This window comes from Rhinopithecus roxellana, chromosome 21 (genome assembly GCF_007565055.1).
Source record: "Rhinopithecus roxellana isolate Shanxi Qingling chromosome 21, ASM756505v1, whole genome shotgun sequence".
Classification (NCBI taxonomy): Eukaryota; Metazoa; Chordata; class Mammalia; order Primates; family Cercopithecidae; genus Rhinopithecus; species Rhinopithecus roxellana.
This window is the reverse complement of record NC_044569.1, coordinates 12,134,312-12,156,970: the sequence shown is the minus strand read 5'-3', so window position 1 is coordinate 12,156,970 and position 22,659 is coordinate 12,134,312. Positions and strand designations below refer to the sequence as shown.

The window sequence follows — 22,659 nt, the reverse complement described above, 5'->3', positions numbered from 1 at the left end:
GACTCCACTGTGTGAAAGTATTTTCCCTGGCTATCTGGCATTATAATTTGGTTACAGGGATTACACAAAAGATTCCTCTCCTTTTCTAATGACTTCCATTACAAAACAGGTCCACTGACATGAAAAGAAGAACGATGACTTCAAAGAAAATTACGGAAAATGTTCTTGTCAATCTAAAAAACATAAACTGCTCATGAAAGTATAAAAACTTCTATAACCATATTTCTCTTACTCAGTTTTACAATTCCTTAGAACAATAAAAGTTTTTAATATTCAAGAAAAGAGTCAAGTAAAATAGCAACAAGGAGAATGTGGGTTAGTCAAAGAGAATAATGCCTTGGAGAAGAGGGTTGGTAATGCAGGAAAAAAAAGGGCTATGTGGTCAGCAGCTGCATCCTCCTCTACATGACTTTCAGCTCATTGGTGTTTATAGAAATAACACTACATACAGAAAATTTTTATGAAGCACTAAATGCAAGTAAAATTGGGAGTATTCTAAAGAATGCTATAAAGTGGGTGAGATGTAGCAGAAGACTGAACTGCCAGAAATCTAGAGGGTCACTTCAAACATAGTAGGGCAAGGCTACTGGCTGCTTAAAGAAGGTCTGACTTTGTATCTACAACACCTAGGATGAGAAGCTCCTGAATATGCCATCCTGTGAGTGGGCCATGGAAGAAAAGATCTATGGTTCTCATGGCTGGATGGACAGGTGCACAGAGCTGTTATCCCAAAGACTTGGATAAAGTATTCTGCCATCCCCTCTAATTATGGTAAACTTATGTGCTGAAGTGAAACTTACTGTTTTGCTAAGGAAAACGAATTCTAATTTTTACTTTCTGACTTGAAATGAATACCAAAGCATAAATGAAAAGTAGCATAAAAGCCAAAGGCTCTTAGTTCTTAAATATGCTGAAAATTTTTCAGTTCTCTAAGTCTGTCATTTAGTGCTCATTGAATTTTAGGTTTGTGTATATTTGCAACTTCTTGATTCTTGGTTGCTTAGAATGCAGAGTGAAATGAAAAAATTCATAATCTTTACACAGCTCTCTTTCAGAATGCAAATACATAATGTTTACATTAGAAAATACTTGATTCTATGCTCATTTCTAGGAGTCATTTAAGGATTCCTTCACTTGTAAAATAAAACTATGACGTATTTTTAAGTCTTTCTAATACCATGAAAGACAAAAAAAAAATGAAAGATTTTCCAAGATGCTAGTATCACTAAGCTTGTCCTTAAAGCAACACAGAGAGCTGCCCTTGTCCACTTCTCATTCTCCTTGACCCCCAATTTTGAAAGAAGAATTGCTATAAATAAGAAAAAGCATCTTTAAGAGGAGGAATTTTAATCTCTTAACACTAAATACAAGTGCATGCAGTAGCCAAAACATCTCTGTGAATCTCTTCACTATGGCACTACCATGCCATGAGTGTTCACAGGACTATCTCTCCTCCTGGCGCCTTTATAATCATGGCCACCAGTGTAGAACTATGTCCCACAGGACTTTGCAAACCCTAGTACAGCAGTTAGTACATTCAAGATACCAAAAAAATCTCTATTCAATTACCACAACAACACTGAGATGATAAAACCCTTCTTCATGTAATATTTTCAGGCAGTCAGTTGATTGCTCAACTGCTCAAGGTTTCCACTAACCAGGTATTGTAGGGTGATGTAGGGCAGGGATAGCGATACATAACAATTGCATCCAGTTCCCTTCCCCTGCCATGGAAGGCATTATTGTCTTCTGAAAGGGTTAAAACTCTCTGAGAAAAAGCCTGAAAGGTCCCTGTGTGAACTCAGGATCTTCACTCAACGTCCATATGCTGACTTGCATAAATCTATAGCCAGATGAGAGTCATAAATTGGGATAGGGTGAGAATTTGGCAAGCCTTACTGTCAAACCACTGAGTTATTTCATCCATTTTAGAAGGGACGGGCTATTGTACCTGTTTTAAAGGTCTGTAAATTTGCACAGAGCTGTGCGTTATTAATACAATCTACGATGGTCTGTACATGTGATGACAGAAACTGCTGTGCCACACTGCATCTCAACTGTGAACAAAGTCATCAAGCTACAATGAGAAAATAATCTGCAGAATTGTTCTGGGCTAGCCACTAGGCATCCAACGACTAAGTTTTAGAACCAAGTAAATGGAATCTGCCCTCACACCTCCAGAAGGTAGAGACACAGGATAAGCACTTCAACAAGGAGCATTTAAAACAGATAATATCATTATGACTGTAAGTACATTTTGAAATGTATTATTTTTCCTTGATAAGTCTATCATGTAGATCTGTAATTAGGGACTTTGAAAATAGCTACCTTTTTTAAAACACAATATGCTATAATTGTCTATTAAGTCAATGAGTACTTAGGGACTCTTAAAACTGCTGATTACTTGCTTGCTGTAATTTGGAAGAACAAGTACTAAAGATTCCTTGTGAAATTCTCTTTAAAATAGAATGAAGTTGAAAATGTGCTATTACCTGGTTAGGCTAACAATATTTTTTCCTCGGAATGACATCCATCCATCATCATATTAATTGCTTCACATCTGGCCAAAAAATTGCATTAACTTTTATTTTATAATCTAAGTGAATTTCCATCTCTGAATAAAATTTTTCTAATTCCACAGAGTTTCAGTGCTCACAACGCTCCTTGTTTTTACAAGGGGTTTTATACAGACTATTCTGGGAAAGAAGAAAGAAAAGACATTTTTTCATGTGTCTGTTGGCTGTATGAAAGTCTTCTTTTGAGAAATGTCTGTTCATATCCTTTGCCCACTTTTTGATGAAAAAATGCTCATCATCACTGGCCATCAGAGAAATGCAAATCAAAACCACAAGGAGATACCATCTCACGCCAGTTAGAATGGCAATCATTAAAAAGTCAGGAAACAACAGGTGTTGGAGAGGATGTGGTGAAATAGGAACACTTTTACACTGTTGGTGGGATTGTAAACTAGTTCAACCATTATGGAAAACAGTATGGCAATTCCTCAAGGATCTAGAACTAGATGTACCATATGACCCAGCCATCCCACTACTGGATATATACCCAAAGGATTATAAATCATGCTGCTATAAAGACACATGCACACGTATGTTTATTGCGGCACTACTGACAATAGCAAAGACTTGGAATCAACCCAAATGTCCATCTGTGACAGACTGGATTAAGAAAATGTGGCACATATACACCATGGAATACTATGCAGCCATAAAAAAGGATGAGTTTGCGTCCTTTGTAGGGACATGGATGTAGCTGGAAACCATCATTCTTAGCAAACTGTCACAAGAACAGAAAACCAAACACCGCATGTTCTCACTCATAGGTGGGAACTGAACAATGAGATCACTTGGACTCGGGAAGGGGAACATCACACACCGGGGGCCTATCATGGGGAGGGGGGAGAAGGGAGGGATTGCATTGGGAGTTATACCTGATATAAATGACGAATTGATGGGTGCTGACGAGTTGATGGGTGCAGCACACCAACATGGCACAAGTATACATATGTAACAAACCTGCACGTTATGCACATGTACCCTAGAACTTAAAGTATAATAATAAAAAAAAAGACAATCATAACGTCACTGCAACAGTCAATGACAGCCCCTCAAACGTTGTTTTGTTAGAGTGCCTAGAGCAACCATTTGTTTCTCCTTCCCAGTGGAAAAAGAATTCAATGATAAATAAATAAATAAGTAACAGAATCGGTTTTGGAGTAGGGGTGTGTTTGTATATGGGTGTGCATGTGTGTGTGTGCATGTATTTTTGCTTTCAAAATAGGGGCAGGGATAACACATATTGAACCAGATCACAAGCATGTCTTAAAGTATAGGTATTTCAAAATCAATAAAACATAATTATGGTGCAGATATAAATAATTAAAACCATAAGATTAAGCAAACAACCTATAACAAGCTATATTAATCTTGATTAATCTAAACAAACAAGTTTATAAAAAGAAAGTCAAACACAGCGAAAACAGAAAATCACAACCAACCAAAGACAACCAATTACAAGTTATCTTTCCCCCAAATTCTAGCAAATCTAATTACCTGCCTGTGAATACATAAAATACTCATCTTGTAATACTGCCAACAACACATGGAAGTCAAACTTCTTAAGAAAAATTGAATTAAAGTATTTGGAAAACCCTAATCACATTAATTTTTGCTCAATTTCAAATCTGGAACTCTTAGTAACTCCCACTTAATAACTTACATAAGAATGAAAATCTAGAGAATGCCAAATTATTTCCTGAGAGAAGTTAGTATTAACTGAGCACATACTATGGAGTAGGCAGTTTTTGAATTCTATCCATTCATTTATTTCATTTAATAATTATAAATTCATGAGGTAGAAATTAATATTATCTTTATTTTATAGATGAGGAAACTGAGGCATAGAGAGGCACCCACTAAGCAAGCTTTAAACTGAGATTCAAAGCCCAGCATTCTGACTCCATTTTTCTCATTTTTAACCACTAGTCTATACTGCTCTAGAACCTGCATTTTTAGATTTATCCTAGGCTCATCAGGAGAACCTGTGCAACTCACTAGCAGACTACAGGCCCCATTCTGAGAAGCATCTGTAACTATGATGACACCTCAAAATAATACAATAGCATTGAGAAGATGCATTGGGGTCAAAGCATTGGGGGTCAAAGACAGATTCTGGAGAATTAAGAAAGAGAACCAACAGGACACCTGGTGACTGTTTATATGTGTGGACTGAGGAAGGGGCCAAGAGGGAGCAGAGTCTGGAATGGCAACTTTGGAAGCAAACAGAAACTATAGTAGAAAGAGCAAGTTTTTGGCTTGGGATGGAGGTTGGGTTTGATGCATAGACTCTGGGATGCTTCTGAGACATTCAGGTAGAAAATCCAGCTGGGTAGAGTGACAAAAGGAGCAGACAATGCTTGGAGTGGAGTGAGGAGAGCTGTCCCTGTACCTGCAATGCTGGTCCATGCCTACCCCAGAGGAAGTCGTTCACACATGAGAAAGTTACTGGCTGAGGGATGGATGTACAGGGTTGTATTGGGGGGTTCACATAAAGTGAGAACCATCTCCGTGACATGCTGGGGTGTGAAACCAGGGAGGATAAAAAGCAAGACCGAAGGAAACCACAAAGCACAAATGCTGGCGCCCTTCCCTACTTGGAGTCCCCCCACATGGTGCTGAGCATGGTCCCCTTCATTCTACAGTCTTGGGGTACTGGTCCTATCTGTGCCAATATACTGTCGGCTCCAGAAAGGCCTTCGTCTCTTTCATTTTGTAGTTTTTGAAGAATCTAGCACAATGTAGAACTCTTTGTCCAATTATTTAGTCAGGGATTCTTCTCATTTTTACAAGAAGTCCTTTGAGGCCTAAGGTTCAAGCATCATTAGGCTGGCTGTGTGTAAGATATCCTCATTAATAGAAAAGCATTCTAGCTTAATCCTAAGAAACCAACGGGAGGGAAAGAGAAGCAGTGAGGGAACAAAACAAACATGAGAGTGGAGAACACTTGCACTTGTGTCTGGAACCGGTTATTAGTCATGTCAGCCTCATCAGATCAGAGGACTCCTTCAGACAAAAAAAATAAGGTATTTTGGGTTGAGGCTCATTAAAATTTAGAGTGGTTAATTTCCTCCTTAACTTTAAGTAGCTAGAAAGTCAGAAATAATAAAGATGTGAGTAAAGTAGAGGATTTTAAATTTTTTTATAAGAAAAAAAATCTGAAAATTGTTGGAAGTTAAAATATTTTAATTTTCCAAAAGACTTCGTGTAGTCTGTTCTATAAAATAAAGATCAGATGTTTAAAAAAAAAAGACAAATTTGTTAAAACCAATGACCAAAATTAGATGGATTTAGATATGCTAGCTCAGTTTTCCAAACTCAAATGTAGAAAATAAAGATCCCCTTGGAAAACACTATCAAAATAATTTTTTAACGATTATCACTTTTCTTTTCTTTTTTTTTTTTTTTTTGAGACGGAGTCTCGCTCTGTCGCCCAGGCTGCAGTGCAGTGGCCGGATCTCAGCTCACTGCAAGCTCCGCCTCCCGGGTTTACACCATTCTCCTGCCTCAGCCTCCCGAGTAGCTGGGACTACAGGCGCCCACCACCTCGCCCAGCTAGTTTTTTGTATTTTTTAGTAGAGACGGGGTTTCACCATGTTAGCCAGGCTGGTCTCGATCTCCTGACCTCGTGATCCGCCCGTCTCAGCCTCCCAAAGTGCTGGGATTACAGGCTTGAGCCACCATGCCCGGCCGATTATCACTTTTCATTAATATAACGCATGCCCTTTGAGGCTTAATTGGAAATAATTGGCTTTCAGTGTAGCTGTAGTGATGATGAATTCGCCTATGTCATATTTAGCTTTCAGATGCCTATAACGGCATGAATAAGCAACAGTATGGCTGGAAATCAGGCTAAGTATTTAAAGGGCAACGACAAAGAGCAAAGTACTCACGCTGCGGCACTTCCAGTGGATGCCCTGTGACATCACACCATCCGATCGGGTGGATGTCAGGGCTGTCTGCCTCCACCCAGTAGTCATACTTATGGTCCCAACCATCAAAATGAACCTGTTAAAATGAGTTTCGAATGATTAATATTTAGTAATTAGTATTTCACTATTCCTGTATCGAAATATTTGAATACAGATATCTGAAGCTGAGATTGAAATTTTATGAATCACACCTTGCAGTTGAAATAATATTTAAAATGTGCCATTCTACAGCCTTCTAATACAGCCAACAAAGGCGACTGTACCAAATTTTCAAAGAAATTAAAGAGGTTGGTAAAGAAAAAAATTGTCAAGGATTGATCAGAATTTGAAGAGGTAAGCCCAATCCATTTTCTCAACTAAGACAAATACTGGAATGCTGTTGAGGGAAAACTCTTTGTCCTGAGTAACTGTCCCATTAACCACTTCAAGAACCATGTCAGCATCATCAACATTAAGTGTCACCAACTTGACATTAGTACAAGCGCTATACCGATGGGAAATGCACAGATTAGAGTATAAAGAAACAATCAATCCCTAAAACCTCACAAATGAGAGATGGGCCCATTGGAAGAATGGAGGCAAAAACAGTAGACAAAATATGCTAGAGGGTAGATAGATTTTAATAGCTACCATAAGAGCTATTTAAAGACCAAGGGTAAGCTATCAAGAAACTTTCAAACAAGAGGTAGGGCCCAGGTCCAGCCATCCTACTGGCATAGGCTCAAACAAGCTAATTATTACAAGGATAATTTATCATGCATCTTATCTATAAAACACACACAGACATACCACACACACATATAAGAATAATTAAATAAATCCCAGTCTCTGAAACAAAAAATCAAATACTTATTTCCTAAAATAAAAATAATTATTTCTTTTTAAAAAAGCTATATCCTTTCCAATGCAAAGAAGCCCACTTAAGTTTTTGAAGATCATATTTGAATAAAAAGAGCAAGATGCCTAGTGCTATAATAAGCCAACCTGAAATATAAATCCATTATGCAGAACATAAGACCAAAAAAGCAAAATTCTATATTTTTAGTTCCAAACACACCCCCAATATTTTTTCTCAAGAATCATCTTTCTAAGCAAGTGGTTTTCAAAGTGTGATTCTCAGACTATCAGCATTACCTGAACACTTGTTAAAAATGCAAATTCTTGGCCTCCACCTCAATCCTACTGAATCAGAAACTCTAAAGGTAGAGCCTAACACTGTGTGTTAACAAGTTTTCTACATGAATCTGTTATATGCTAAAGTGTGAGAAACAGAGATTACAGTAATAACATTCAAAAGTATATTTCTACCGAACTTGGGTTCCTGACGATGACAGAGTGCCCTTTCATAGTAATAACCATAAAACTGGACATATGCAGTGACTATTTTCTGATGTTGGACAATAGACAGCACAGAAAAAAAGCAATCCCTAAGTAAAGGAAAACATCCCAGATGAGCCCTTAATATCAGCCTGGAGACAATTTCCTGATTGCAGCACAAAGAGGAGAAACATAAAGAAAGCAGTTATGCAGTCAGAAAGACACAGATTGCAGATCAGAGTGGATGATGCAGCTGGAAGTTAAAGGACAAAATATTGGAGAAGACAGAACTACAAAAAAGGGAGAACCAAAGGCCAGGTGCAGTAGCTCATACCTGTCATCCCAGCACTTTGGGAGGCCAAGGACAGAGGATCGCTTGAGCCCAGGTGTTCCAGACCAGCCTGGACAACATGGTGAAACCTCATCTCTACAAAAAAATCAAAAACTAGCCAAGTGTGGTGGTGTGCACCTGTGGTCCCAGCTACTCAGGAGGCTGAAGTAGAAGAATCACCTTAGCCTGGGGAGGTCGGGGCTGCAGTGAACCATGATCATGCCATTGCACCACAGCCTGGGCGACACAGCAAGACCCTGTCTCAATAAAGAGGAGGACCTAAAAGTCCTTGGGAGGTTATTCACAAGACCTTGACCGAGGGCTGGACTTTCCATGCACCAGGTGAGACTTTTTGAAGCCAAGCAGACAGTACCTGATACGAGGCTGAGAATGAAACAAAGATACTAGAGGTCATACGTTTCGGAGAGAGGGGACAGACTAATGTGGGGAAATCTCAATAACACTTGGACAATTTCACTGAGACACCACAAAGTTCACAATTTTTTGGGAAAGAAAGATGCCCCAGATAAAGCATTACTCATGAACAACCCTAAAAAAGGGGTAAAATCAAGCCTTTGCCAGATGAAGAATTACCAGTAATAAATTCCCTGACAGAATGAACTCTATTCTTTAAAACAAAACAAAACAAAACAAAAACAAAAATAATAAATACTCCCACTATATACTGTATCATTTTGTATGTATAACGTACAAAAGTTTACTAAACATGTAAATAAGCAGATGATTGTGAGCCATACGCAATTTGTAAAGAAGTAGTCAACAGAAATAGATCTTAAGATGACCCAGATGTTGTAATTAGCAGAAAAGGAATGCAAAGTAGTTATGAAAATATGTTTAAAAACTTAATTGAAATGGTCTAAATTAGTGAACAGAGAATTTCAAGCGAGAAATGGAAACTATAAAAGAGAAGCACAGAGAAATTCTAGAAGCGAATTAGCAAAATATCTTAAATATTGCTGGATGACAATATTATTGCTGGATGACAATATTATTGCTGGATGGCAATACTAGCAGATTGGAGATGCCAGAAAAACAGACGAGTGAATATAAAATATAAAAACAGATTCATAGAAGTTATTAACCTAAAGAACAGATGATGTTCTGGTGTGATGGCGCACACCTATAATCCCAGCACTTTGGGAGGCCGAGGCAGGCAGATCACTTAGCGCCCGCGGATTGAGACTAGCCTGGTCAACATGGTGAAGCCCCATCTCTACTAAAAACACAAAAATTAACTGGTGTGGTGATGCATGCCTGTAGTCCCAGCTACTTGGGAGGCCAAGGCACAAGGATGGCTTGAACCCGGCAAGCGGAGTTTGCAGTGAGCTGAAATTGTGCCACTGCACACCAGCCTGGGTGACAGAGCGAGATTCTGACTCAAAAAACAAACGAACAAACCAACAAACAAAACAAAGATGATATGAGATTTAAATAATAAATAGAGCCTGATAATATCAACTCATCTAACACACGCATATTTGGATTCTGGAAGGAGAGGACACAGACAATGGAGCAGGAATAGTGGTCAAACAAAAACAATGCAGAAAGGATAATGGTTAAAACAAAAAAACTCCCAATTTGGCCAAAAATACCAATTTGCAAGCTTAAGAATGACAAAATAAATGACAAAAACCTGAGCATAATAAATACAAAGGAAATCAAAACTAGGCAAATCATAGGCCACTGAAAATGAAAACTAAAGGGAAACCCTGAAAGCAACCGGAGACAATGCAACACATTACAAAGAGCAGAGCCGCGATGGGAAAGTGTGCCACCTTCTCACCAGAAACAGTGCAGGCAGGAAGATAATAAAATGACATCCTTAAAACACTAACAGGAAACATAAAAAGCTGTCAACACAGAATTTCAATTCCTACAAAAATATCCTTCAAAAAAGACTAAAACAGAGAAATTTTCAGTAAAACAAAAAAAGGAGAATACACACTTATAGACGTATACTGTAAGAAATATTACAGGGAGTATTTCAGGTTGATGCTAAGTGATGCCAGATGGAAACTACGACCTACGTGAAGAGCACTAGCAATAGCAAATATGCAGGGAAATATGCGAGGCTAGTTCCACATTCTAACTGTAATCAGTTAATTCAATACAACACAGAGTAAGAAGAAAAGTAATGTGGTCATCTCAATGGATACAGAAAAAGTATTTGACAAAGTTCAATACACAACGATAAATACTTCAGCAAACTAGAAATAGAAGGGAACTCCCTCAGTCTGATAAAAGGCATCTATGAAACACTTACAGGTAACATCATACTAAGTAATACTTTATTGAATGCTTCATCCCCAAAATCAAGAAAAAGGCAAGTGTATTCATTCTTACTGTTTCTAGTCAACATTGTAATGTCGTGCAATTAGGCAAGAGAAAGAAATATTAATAAAAGGCATGAAACTTGCAAAATAAGTCAGCATAAAACAATCAATTGTATTAATATACACTGGCAACAAAAAATTTAAAAAATACTAATTTTTTAAAAATTTCCTTTAGAATAGTATTAAAAATGAAGAACTCAGCAAAACATCTGAGAAAATAAGAAAATGTGCAAGATCTATACATTGAAAGCTAGGAAACATTCCTAAGATAAACTAAAAGATGATCCCACGTAAGTGAAGAGAACTATCATGCCCACAGGCTGGAAGACTCAATATCATTATTGATACGTCATCTCTTCCAAGATTGTTCCATAAATTCAATATAATCCCACTCAAAAAGGTAGGCCTTTTGTTTTGTATCATTTGACAAGCAGATTCTAACACTATAAAGGAATGAAAAATGATCTAGCTTATCCAAAACAATTTTGTAAAAAAAATTAACAAAGTTGGGGAACTGATACTATGTGATTTTTAGAATTACTACAAAGGCACAGTTATTAGGACAGTGTTGTACTGGCTTAGGATAGACACATATATTAATAGAACAAAATACTGTGTATAAATTGATCCACATATATGCAGTCAATCAATTTTCAAAAACATGACAAGAGTGTTGAATGAGGAAAGGACAGTCTTTTCAACAAATGGCACTAGAATGCATGAACATCAACATGTGAAAAAAAATGAGCCAGTTGACTTCTACCTCACATCACACATTCACAAGAATTTGAAATGATACATAAACAAAACATAAAGGCTGAAACTGTAAAACCCAAGAAGAAAAGATAAAGTCTTCACGATATTGGAATATTCAAGGATTTATTAGCACACAGAAGGCACTACCCCTACAATAATACATCAATAAGTTCATTTTTTAACCTGAATCAAAAACTTTTGTTTTTCAAAATCACCAAGAAAAATAAGAAGTGAGCCACAGGCATTTGCAATACATTTATCTGACAAGAGACTTGACAGAAAATTCAACATAAAAAACGGGCAAAAGACTCAATGAACATTTTGAAAAAAAATTCATGAACGATCAATAAACAAACTTTTAAAATCTCAATATCACGCTTCACCAGAGAAACCAAAACGAAATACTACTGCATACCCACTCGAGCGATTTACATGACAGACAAAATTTCCCAACGTCAGTTATTGCTGAGGCTGTGGAGCTCCTGAAACGTTCATACTAATGTCAGCAGGGGTGTAAAATTGCACAACCACTTTCAATAATGTTATGCTACTTTTTAAAGAAGCTTAAGCCATGTGCCTACCTATCCTGTGACTCCTAGTAATTCCAACAAAAGTGATGAAGATATAAAGTTGTGTAAACAAATGACCCTTGCAGTTTTATTCATCATAGCCCAACCTGAAAACAACCCAAATGCCCAACAGGTGAACATTCACTCACAAACAAGTGTGCAGTGTCCATAAAATGAATACTAGTTCAGCAATAAAAAGGGATAAACCGTTTACACATGCATGAACATGGGAACAGCAGACTTCATGTTGAGCAAGGAGGCAGACGCAATAGTGCATGCTGTATGACCCCACTGATAGGAAATCTGACAACAGGCGATAGAAAGCAGGTCCGTGGTTGTCTGGGAGAAGGGTGGGAGCAGGACTGGCTGAGAAGGGGCACAAAGGAAGCGTCTGTGTTGTTGGAAGTGCTCTACATCTCGACTGGGATGGTGGCTGTGCAGGATATATTATACATTTTTCAACACTCATCAAAATGCGTGCATAAAATCTCTACATCTTATCATTTGCAAATTACATCTCAATATAGTTACTTTATTTAAAACGTTTCTACATTCAGCTGCTGTCACATGTGGCTGCTGTCTCCTACTATCTTCTACTGATGGTGATGTTGCAGCACTCAAGACATAGCCAGGCACCCTAGGACTGTCAGTACCAGACCACTGAATATTCGAGGCGTGAAGAGGCAACACTGGTGTTCCTTTTTGGAATGATGCTTCCTGCTCTGGAATTACCAATAGGAAGAAGTTTGTGTAAGTCCATATAATGGAGCGAAGAAGAAATAAATTTCCCAAGCTTCAACTAATTTCAATGCCCTTCCCCTTTTAAGTCTGGGGTGCAATTTTTTATGTTTCAAAAGCAAGGAAGTCGTGTCAAAGCATAAACAGGACGGGCAGGCCAAACACCCCAGCAAGGTCCTGCTTCGAGGAGTTAGGCCTTTCTGTTTTAACTGTTGTGGTGGACCTGGGAATCAGACTGCAGAATTAGGTCTCAACTGAAGAAGTAAAAAAAAAAAAATCTTTTTCAATTTTTTTTGACAGCAGACACAATAGTTTTATGTACTCTATTCAACATTTTCCTCTTATGTTCATTAATAAATATTAAACTATCATTTCCAGGGTTGAATATAATTGCTCACAAAGAAACCAAGGGAATTAAAAATAGCCCCCCAATCCAATGATGTGGTTCTCCCCTCCCCAGCAAGGGCTGTCTAAACTCCAAATTTATAATCAAAATCTGTGCCTATGTAGAATACATCTTTATGAAAGATATTTTCATATCTTTGGATCATATCTTTGGATCTGTGGAATAAAAATCCATTTAAAAAAATTCTAACCAGATGGTCAAGTTAATAGAGGAGACTGGCATTTTAAGTCTATTTACCAAGAGTCCTTTTGTAAAGCAAAGCCTCGTTTTGAAAACCAAATCATCTCCAGCATTGTATTTCATACATTTATGATTTTCCACATATCTGGGTTTGCATAAAATAAACATGTAGACCCTTTTTGCTCAAGCTTTGATAAACCAGAAAACAAAGGTCAGATCACTGAATCAACCACTGTCTCAAGTTCTTATCCTTAAACAGGCAGTAATGTTTCCTAATGGCATTAACATTACACATTAGCTATTAAAGAGTGGTAAGAAATAACTTGGAAATTTAAAAATTAGATCAGCATATTAAAAAAAAAAAAAAAACAAGGAAAAACTCCGTGGCATAAATCTCACACTTCCAACTGTCTGCACCAACACAGTCTCTGTTTTTCCTTATCTTTACTTCCCAATGCCCACAGCAGGACTTGCCCCGAGCCCCTTAAATGTACCCCAACCCCTCAGTCATCTTTGCTGCTCCCATGGCACCTAGCCCTGTGTCTCACAGATTTTAAAGGCTCAAAGCCCATCATCTGAATAGGATGCAAGACAGTAATCACATCTTCTCATTGTTCTTTTGGGCAATTGGAAGACGAGGCAGTTATTACAATACTTAGGAACGTCGGGGCTAAATTTAATGCTCAGTCACAATAATTTTATTAGCCTAAGTGACTATTACATTGTTTTATTTTGCTACACTGTTTTTAAATTTTTAATTTCCACCTTAACAGGCTTATTGGATATGTTTGTTTTACTGTCAGAGTCCTCAAATCTATTTTACATGCTTACAGCAAACAAATTGTAAGCGCAGATATGATGTTAACTTCTTCAGAAACAGCCTCTATTGTGCCTGAACCCTTCTAGCTTCAATTTAATACATTTTGAGTTCACTAGGCTTAAATTTAATTCTAGAAAGGAGAACTGGGTTTTAATATGTTATCCTGATACCTATTGCTCATAACTATCGGTGCTAATAAGATTATAGTTCATCTTACTTCCTGTGATGCCGGGCTCTGGGCTCTGTTGAGGGATGGCAAAGGGGAGTTCAGGGATAGTACTGAGGCAAGACATCTGCCTTACTGTGACGCAAGAATGCTTGCACCGTGCCTTTACAGAATACTCTCATAAACCAAGAGCAAGAGTGTTGGGTATGGCAGAGGACACACTTTTATTGTGTGCTTATGTATTCCAGGCATAGTTGCAATGTGTGTGTGTAGACACACACACACACATACACGCCATAGCCACAGCTCACTGCAGCCTCAAACTCCTGGGCTCAAGTGATCCTCCTGCCTCCCGAATAGCTGGAACTGCAGGTGCATGCCACCACACCTGGTCAATTATTTTATTTTGTTTTTTTGTAGAGTCAAGGTCTTGCTATGTTGCTCAGGTTGGTCTCAAACTCCTGTTCTCAAGTGATCCTCCTGCTTCAGCCTCCCAAAGAGCTGGGATTACAGGCATGAGGCACTGGGTGCAGCCCTATATAGCTCCTCATTAAATGTTCACAGGTGTTACTTTAATAGGTGATGAATAGGGGCCTCACAGACGTTAAGAGGTTTGCCAAGATCACAAGCCAGTAAATGGCAAAAGCAGACTTAACCTGAGAACAGTTTACTGAGAGAACCATGCAAGAAAGTAAATATGGAAAACAATATAACAATGACTAAATGAGGGATATAGTCCAGAGCTACCCATACTTTTCCACAGTAAACATTAACTCCACATTCAGCCCATCCGCTTGCAGACAAGGGTAATGGAGGAGAGAGCATGAAGGAAAGGAAAAACATATATACACCTTCAAAACATCTTACTCTCACGTTATTATCCCCATTTTACATATAAGGCTACTGAGATACACAGGCATTATGAAATATGCCAACAATTTCCAAATGACTGTGACTCCCAAACCCTCCCTCTCCCCCAGGCCACATGTCTAAAGTGCTGTTCTGTGGTTTTGGAACCAGCCGCCCCTAGGTTTGTTCCTGACCACTGCTTCCACACTCACTTGTGGTCAACTCAACTCTTTGTCCCTGCTAAACTCCCTCAAACTCATCTGCTCTTCCACAAATACAGTTGCTTCCATCTTCCATTTAATCCTTTCCCATAACAAATACCAGAGAAAAACTTTTAATCACTAAGTTGGAAAATTAGTAGTTTTCACCATAGCTATTCTAAAGCTATTTTTATTTGTAAGGCCACTGCCCAAATTCATCAGGTTTCTTAAAGCAGTGTTTTTCAAAATTTAGTAAGCAAAATATGAACTATCTTCTCCTCCAACCAAGATCTAATTCAGTGGGGGCCAAGAATGAAGGTCAAAATCTGTACTTTTTAACCACAAACTCTAGATTATTTGCTGTTTTTTCATGCTTGTATGCCAATGTTCATGGCAACAGCATTCACAATGGCCAAAAAGTGGAAACTATCCAAGTGTTCGTCAACTGATGAATGGGTATGTGGTATGCACATGTAGTGGAATATTATTCAGCCACCAAAAAGAATGACATTCTGACATGCTACAACACAGATGAACCTTAAAAACATCATGATAAGCAAAGTAAGCCAGGCACAAAAGGACAAATATCTACTTATATTTAGAATAGGCAAATTCATAGGGACCAAAAGTAGATTAGAGGTTAATAGGGTCTGCAGGGAGGTAGGAATGGGGATTTACTGATTTTGGGGTGCAGATTTTCTGTTTAAGGTGAGGAAAAATTATTTTTTGAATTTTACATTCTTTGTTAAAAACTTTTATATTAGGTTCAAGGGTACAAATGCAGGTTTTTTTATACAGGTAAATTATGTGTCACAGGGGTTTGGTATACAGACTATTTTGCCACCCAGGTAATAGGCATGGCACCTGACAGGTAGTTTTTCTTTTTTTTAATGTTTGTTTTTTTCAGACAGAGTCTCACTCTGTCACCTAGGCTGGAGTGCAGTGGCACTGTCTCAGCTCACTGCAACCTCTGTTTCTTGGGTTCAAGCAATTATCTTGCCTCAGTCTCCTGTGTAGCTGGGATTACCGGTGTGTGCCGCCATGCCCAGCTAATTTTTCTTTGTATTTTTAGTAGAGGGGGGTTTCAACATGTTGGCCAGCCTGGGCTCGAACTCCTAACCTCAAGTGATCCGCCCACCTTGGCCTCCCAAAGTGCTGGGATTACAGGTGTGGGCCACCACGCCCGGCCATGGTAGGTAGTTTTTCAATGCTCTCCCTCCGCCCACCCTCCACCTTCAAGTAGGCCCCAGCGTCTCTTGTTCTCCTCTTTATAACCACATGGACTCAACGTTTAGCTTTCATTTATAAATGAGAACATGTGATATTTGGTTTTCTGTTCCTACATTAGTTCACTTAGGATAATGGTCTCCAGCTCCATTTTTGTTGCTGTAAAGGACATGATCTCCTTTTTTATGGCTGTCTAGTATTCCATAGTGTATATGTACTACATTTTCTTTATCCAGTCTACTACTGATAGGCATTTGGGTTGATTCTATGACTTTGCTACTGTAAGTAGTGCCACGATGAACATGCACTTGCATGTGTCTTTATGGTAGAACAATTTATATTCCCCTGGGTATACACTCAATAATGGGACTGCTGGGTTGAATGGCAATTCTGCTTAGTGTTCTTTGAGAAATCCCTACACTGCTTTATACAATAACTGAACTAATTTACATTCCCACACCAGCAGTGTATAAGCATTCAGTTTTCTCCACAATCTCGCCAGTATCTGTTATCTTTTGACTTTCTAATAATAGCCATTCTGATTGGTGTGAGATGGTCTCTCATTGTGCTTTTGATTTGCATTTCTCTAATGATTAATGATGTTGAGCATTTTTCATATGCATGTTGACTACGTGTGTGTCTCTTTTTGAAAACTGTTCACATCCTTTGCCCACTTTTTAATGGGGTTGTTTGATTGTTTGCTTGTTGATGTGTTTCTGGATATCGCCTTTGTTGGTTGCATAGTTTGCAAGTATTTTCTCCCATTCTGTAGGCTGTCTATTTACTCTGTTAATAGTTTATTTTGCAGTGCAGAAGCCCTTTAGTCTAATTAAGTCCCATTTGTCAATTTTTATTTTTGTTGCCATTGCTTTTGGTGTCTTCATCACGAAATCTTTGCCAGGTTCTATATACAGAATAGTATTTCCTAGGTTGTCTTCCAGGACTTTTGTAGTTTTAGATTTCACATTTAAGTTTTTAATCCATCTTGAGTTTATTTTTGTACATGGTGTAAGGAAGGGGTCTAGTTTCAATCTTCTGCATATGGCTAGCCAGTTATCCCAGCACCATTTATTGAATAGGGAGTCCTTTAGATAAAATCTTTTCAAATGCTTTTTTAGGGTTATCAACTGACTTTGCCATTAAACCCATAGTTCTATCTATTGCCACTGAAAATAACTTATTTAAATAGTCATAAACCATTCTTAATTTTATAAGGCAATGAACCCAAGAGAAGTCTGGTTGAAGGCCTGATGCAGAGAACTACTCAACTCTAAAGGTTTCCATTTGTGATAAACATATCTACATAAATTTCCATTTTTCTATTTCTATGGTTACAGTTACAAGACATAGAATGAGTTTTTCCCATAAGATGTGTTTTTCAGATAAGATTCCCACAAGAAATAAAAATGCCAAATTCCTAATGGAATCCCCAGGGTTTTAATTCTTGTTAAGAAAATCTTTAAATATTTCATCAGAGTTGGGCATAGCAGCCCTGCTTGGGGCTCTGTGACTGCATGTCTGTGGGTGACATCTTTGCAAGAAAAACCTCCTTCATAACCAGTGTAAAGACAAACGATCTCCAAATCAGTTTATGGCTATAACTAACATAAATATTTCCATAATCTCTGCCTTAAAGCGTAGACAGTCTGAAGCACTGAGGCGGTGAACTGGACCACCGTGGCAGATGCCGCGCCTCCACTGCTGAGGTAAAGGTCATCGCCTTTGTGACTGTTCACCAGGCCTCTACCCTCCATCTTCTCCTCAAGACAAAGGCCTTTTCAGGGGACATTGTTTCAATATGCACTCTGGATTTGTCCTGAGATTCTGAATTTCCACCTTGGATCCTACAGCAAATCATCACAGTTTTTCTACTAAATCACATGAAAAAGGGTTTACACTGTTTATAATAAAAGAAGAGATAGGATTTCGAAATAAGAACACTAAGACATGAAGAATGTCAAACTAAGAAAAGTTGGTTATACAGACAGAGTACATAATTTATTGTCCAAATGGTACATTTTTGAGAGTAAAAGGGAACACTATTAATCATTAGACAATTACAGTAGTGTACTCCAGGACTAACCATGTAATCCAGGATATTCAATAACTCTAAGTACTCTAAGGACAAGACTGCTATAAACATTCAATTCCCAATAAGCCAACAGCAAAGGGGAAATATTATATAATTCTCGTAACATTAAAAAAATACACATTAGTCTAATGTTGCAAAATTTCTCCTAATAGAAATTTATTGTACAAATATTTATATAAGGAACCTTGAATAACACAACAGACAATATGATATAGTGCCTGCACAATAATTTATGTAATTGCATAATATCTACATGCCTAATATAAGCAAAATGGAAATATATATGCACAGAGAGATACTTATGAAATGAATGCATCATGAGCACTATTTCTAAAATTTTCAAAGTCATGGGTAGGTTACATATTTTTTCTATCCATTCTGATAATTTATGTATTAGTACAACATCAATCTTATTAGTAATTTCTAAATTGGCCATATAAATAATTTCCTGATCACTTCTGATCATTTAGACTCTGATTTTACATCTGTCACAGCAATTTGACTATTCCTTGAGGACAGACACTGTATTTTCTATATTTTTTGTTTCCAATACCAAATAACATCCAGAGCATATTTGTTGAAGCATTTAACACTCACTGGACACATGAATGAGTAAATGAATGTATAGATCCAAATATGTCCATTCAAATTAGGTAATCACTATCAAACAAATATGTCTAAAGGATTTATTTAAGTTTAACCCAAACCGGCTGATTTAGCCATTTCTTTTACAGACTTACCTATCTTTTCAATTACCAACACTGGTTTTCAAGAAATATGACATTCTATAACATGAAAGCTTCTGAGATTCTTTTAAGCCATTTCTTCTTTTAGAATACAAAAACAGGCACATGTTCCTCCTGGTTATAATGACTAAGATGTGGTGGGTAAACAAGGATTTTGAGCTAACTATAATTATGACCCAGCCATATTGAGGAATGGGTGAAGAGAAGAGTGCACATGTGGAAGAGGCCAGGGGAGAAATGAGAGCTCCACTCACAGCTCATATAGTCAGAACCCCACGTAAAAGTGAAGAAGTTGCAAACCAAGTCCCTGTTTAGAGTCTCAAGGATAAACAACACAGAAATCAGCTTAGGAAAAAAAAATGTGAAAGAGGGGGTCTTGGGACAAGCGTTTCCCAAACAAAACTTGTAGCATCATTTTTTGCACTTTGTGCCAGTATAACTTGGGCAACCTAGTTAATGGCTATGTCATCGCCAGATGAGAAATACAGGAAAAGAAGCAGGGTTTTGATTTTTGCTTGATTTGGTTAATTTTGTTGCTGAAGGGGAAATTTAATGAATTCCATTTTAATCATATTAAATTCCAAGTGCTAACAGGATATGCAGGTCAAAGTGTCCAGCAGACAAATGAAAAGTCATTCCTGGATCTTGCTTAAAAAAATCTAAGGCATAGATTTAGGAGTCATAAACAAACAGAGAGAAGGCGGAGCCAGGGCCATACACATGCTGACAAAGAAAGGGAGTGAGGACTCGACTGGGAAATACGCAGTGCTGGACCCAATATGCTCCTTTTTCCCCTCCAGATCCACACGGTGCCAAGGACACAGCCCTTTATGGATGGCATCAATAGCTTTTGGTTTTGGCCAATGAGAAGTATCAAAAGGACTCATGAAGACAGGAGGAAAGGGAGGCTGGGGAAGGCATGCTCAAGCCTCCCTTGCTGCAGGCTGCAGGCTGGCAGTGGCTGAGGGGAGGGTGGTGCTCCTGCTTGTGGCTGGCTCCTGTACTCAGCTCTCCCGAGTTCTCCCAGTCCCACCCCTCACTCTCTCAAGCCTGCCCAAATGTCATGAACAGGCCTCTATTAAAGTCTATATGATGTGCCTGCTGGTTCCTGCAGGACCCTGACTGATACATGAGTCTACAAGAAATCCTCAGGAATTCTGTCAAAAAGTAGAGCAATAAGAAGCAATAAAGAACTCTAATCAAGACCGAATGGTAAAGGCGTTGCTGAGGGAGGGCAATTTGAACAGGGGCTGGGGTCAACTGTGCTGAGGCCACCAAATAGACACATGAGAAATGACTATGCCAAGTTCAGCAAGGCAGCCACCGCAAGGATCCCGGATCAGGGCTGACTCAGCCGGAAGAGTGAATAAGCAGCAGAAATGAAAACCAAAAAGGGCACTTATCTTATCTTATCTTATCTTATCTTATCTTATCTTATCTTATCTTATCTTAGGAATGGAGTCTCACTCTGTCAACCAGGCTAGAGTGCAGTGGCGCAATCTCAGCTCACTGCAACCTCCGTCTCCCAGGCTCAAGCAAATCTCCTGCCTCAGCCTCCTGAGTAGCTGGGATGAAAGGTGTGCACCAACATGCCCAACTAATTTTTCTATTTTAGTAGAGATGGGGTTTCACTATGCTGGCCAGGCTGGTCTCAAACAACTGACCTGGTGATCTGCCCGCCTTGGACTCCCAAAGTGCTGGGATTACAGGCATGAGCCACCATGCCTGGCCAAAAAGGGCACTTTTGATAACTGTGGTGGCCATGAGGAAGAGAGCAAAGAAGCTCCACCAGGAAGGATGCATGGAGCCATGGAGACTTGATCTTACCCTAGCGGAAGGCGCTGCTGAGAGACTGAAGATGGGACCGAAGAAATGGGGAGGACAAGAGAAAGTGTTTCGCAAATGAGAAGCCTCAGCTCTCTCATATGCAAAGAAGACACAGTAAGCACAGCAAAGCCAGAGGGAGGAGAACCACAAGGCAGCTTCTAGTTTCTCAGGCAAACAGGAGGCAAGGCCACCGGTGGAGGTGGAAGGCAATCCAAGGGCAGAAAGGCAAGTTGTGGCAGCAAATCATAAACCAGCAAAGGCACCTTCCTTCCAGTTGGTGGATGAAGATCTGAAGACGGCAGGGTACGCAGAGAACTGCACTGAGGGTGTGTGCCCAGTGATAGCTTCCCAAGTGCTCTAGGCAGGGAAGCCATGGGAGGCCGGCAGACGTGGGGGCTGTGAGGGGTGGCATGGGGGCCTGAAAGAGGCTGAAGAGCAAGACAAGCAATCGAGAGGGTTACAGAGACAGAAGGCTCTGCTCAGAAACCAAGAGTCAGAGCTCCAAATCTTAGAGATGGTGCTGTCCTGTGTGATGCCGAGGCCTCAAACATGGAGATGGGGCAGGTGGAGGGAAGGGACGATGCCCAAGGTCTGGGTGTCAACAATTCTATGCTTTCTGTATCCAATCTCAGTTATAGATGATATGGGTAAAAAGAGAGGTCCACTTAGAAAACTGATATGACCTTCTATTCCTAGAGTACACGCTTGTTTTTAGCATATGTATTTGAGTTTTAAACTCAGAGTAGATGCTGCTTTTAGCATATATGAGTTTTAAACTCGGAGTACATGCTTGTTTTTAGCATATATTTTTGAGTTTTGACTTTTTTTGATGGCTGTGGTTTCTTCTACAAAAAAATTGTAATTTCAAGTGCCTACAGGATATCCAACATTACTCGAATTCAAAAGTTTTCCTCTAAAATATCACATCATAGTAGATGAAAATCTTGGCTCTATTTCAACAATACAGTCTATGTTTCAGTTTACATACTCATTATATTCACCTCCTATGAAGTGTGCTGGGTCATTAAAGTAAATGCATGTTGCCTCTGAGGAATAAGAAGATTGAGCTTAAAACTGTGTTGTAAAATTAAAATTCTGCACAAATGGCTCATGTTTACATGTACTGCACCCTCTGAAACAGGTAATTTATTCACCTGACTGCAAAGCCTTCCCCTCTTTTTCATGTATAACTGAGTAATTACCTCAGCCAGAACGAGGTGTTCCAAAAATGGATTCACTTTCTAAAGAAAATAAGTAATGTTCAAGCCAGTAAATGACTTTCAAGCAATGGAGGAGAATGAATGTTTGCAATTAATGTGTTTGTTCTTGCTTTTAATTTTTTTTCTATAAGTCAATGTCAGAATTCTAAATTATTCCCATTGAAATTATACTTATTGTCCACAAGGCTCTTGGTACCAAAAAAAAAAAAAAAAGAAAAGAAAAAACCTAGCATTTGCTTTCTACAATTTTGTGTGCAGTGAGAACTAAACATAACCTAAATTAAAATGATCAAAGATCTAATTATCTAGGGCTAGTTTTCTACTGGAGATATCCACTCGACATAAAACAGGCACGT

The 22,659-nt window shown here is 38.7% G+C and overlaps 1 protein-coding gene across 7 annotated transcripts in view; it reads right to left on the bottom strand.

Moving 5' to 3' along the window:
- The window catches only part of L3MBTL4 (L3MBTL histone methyl-lysine binding protein 4), a 430,288-nt gene that overhangs the window by 177,299 nt on the left and 230,330 nt on the right, over positions 1-22,659 (bottom strand). For all 7 annotated transcript variants that reach the window (XR_004055732.1, XM_030926198.1, XM_010373395.1 and 4 more), the window contains exon 13: positions 6,467-6,581. Coding sequence is in view for 6 of the 7 variants with exons in the window: in XM_030926198.1 (XP_030782058.1) it covers positions 6,467-6,581 (115 nt within the window). In the remaining variant the exon portion in view is untranslated. The remainder of the gene's footprint in view (positions 1-6,466; positions 6,582-22,659) is intronic.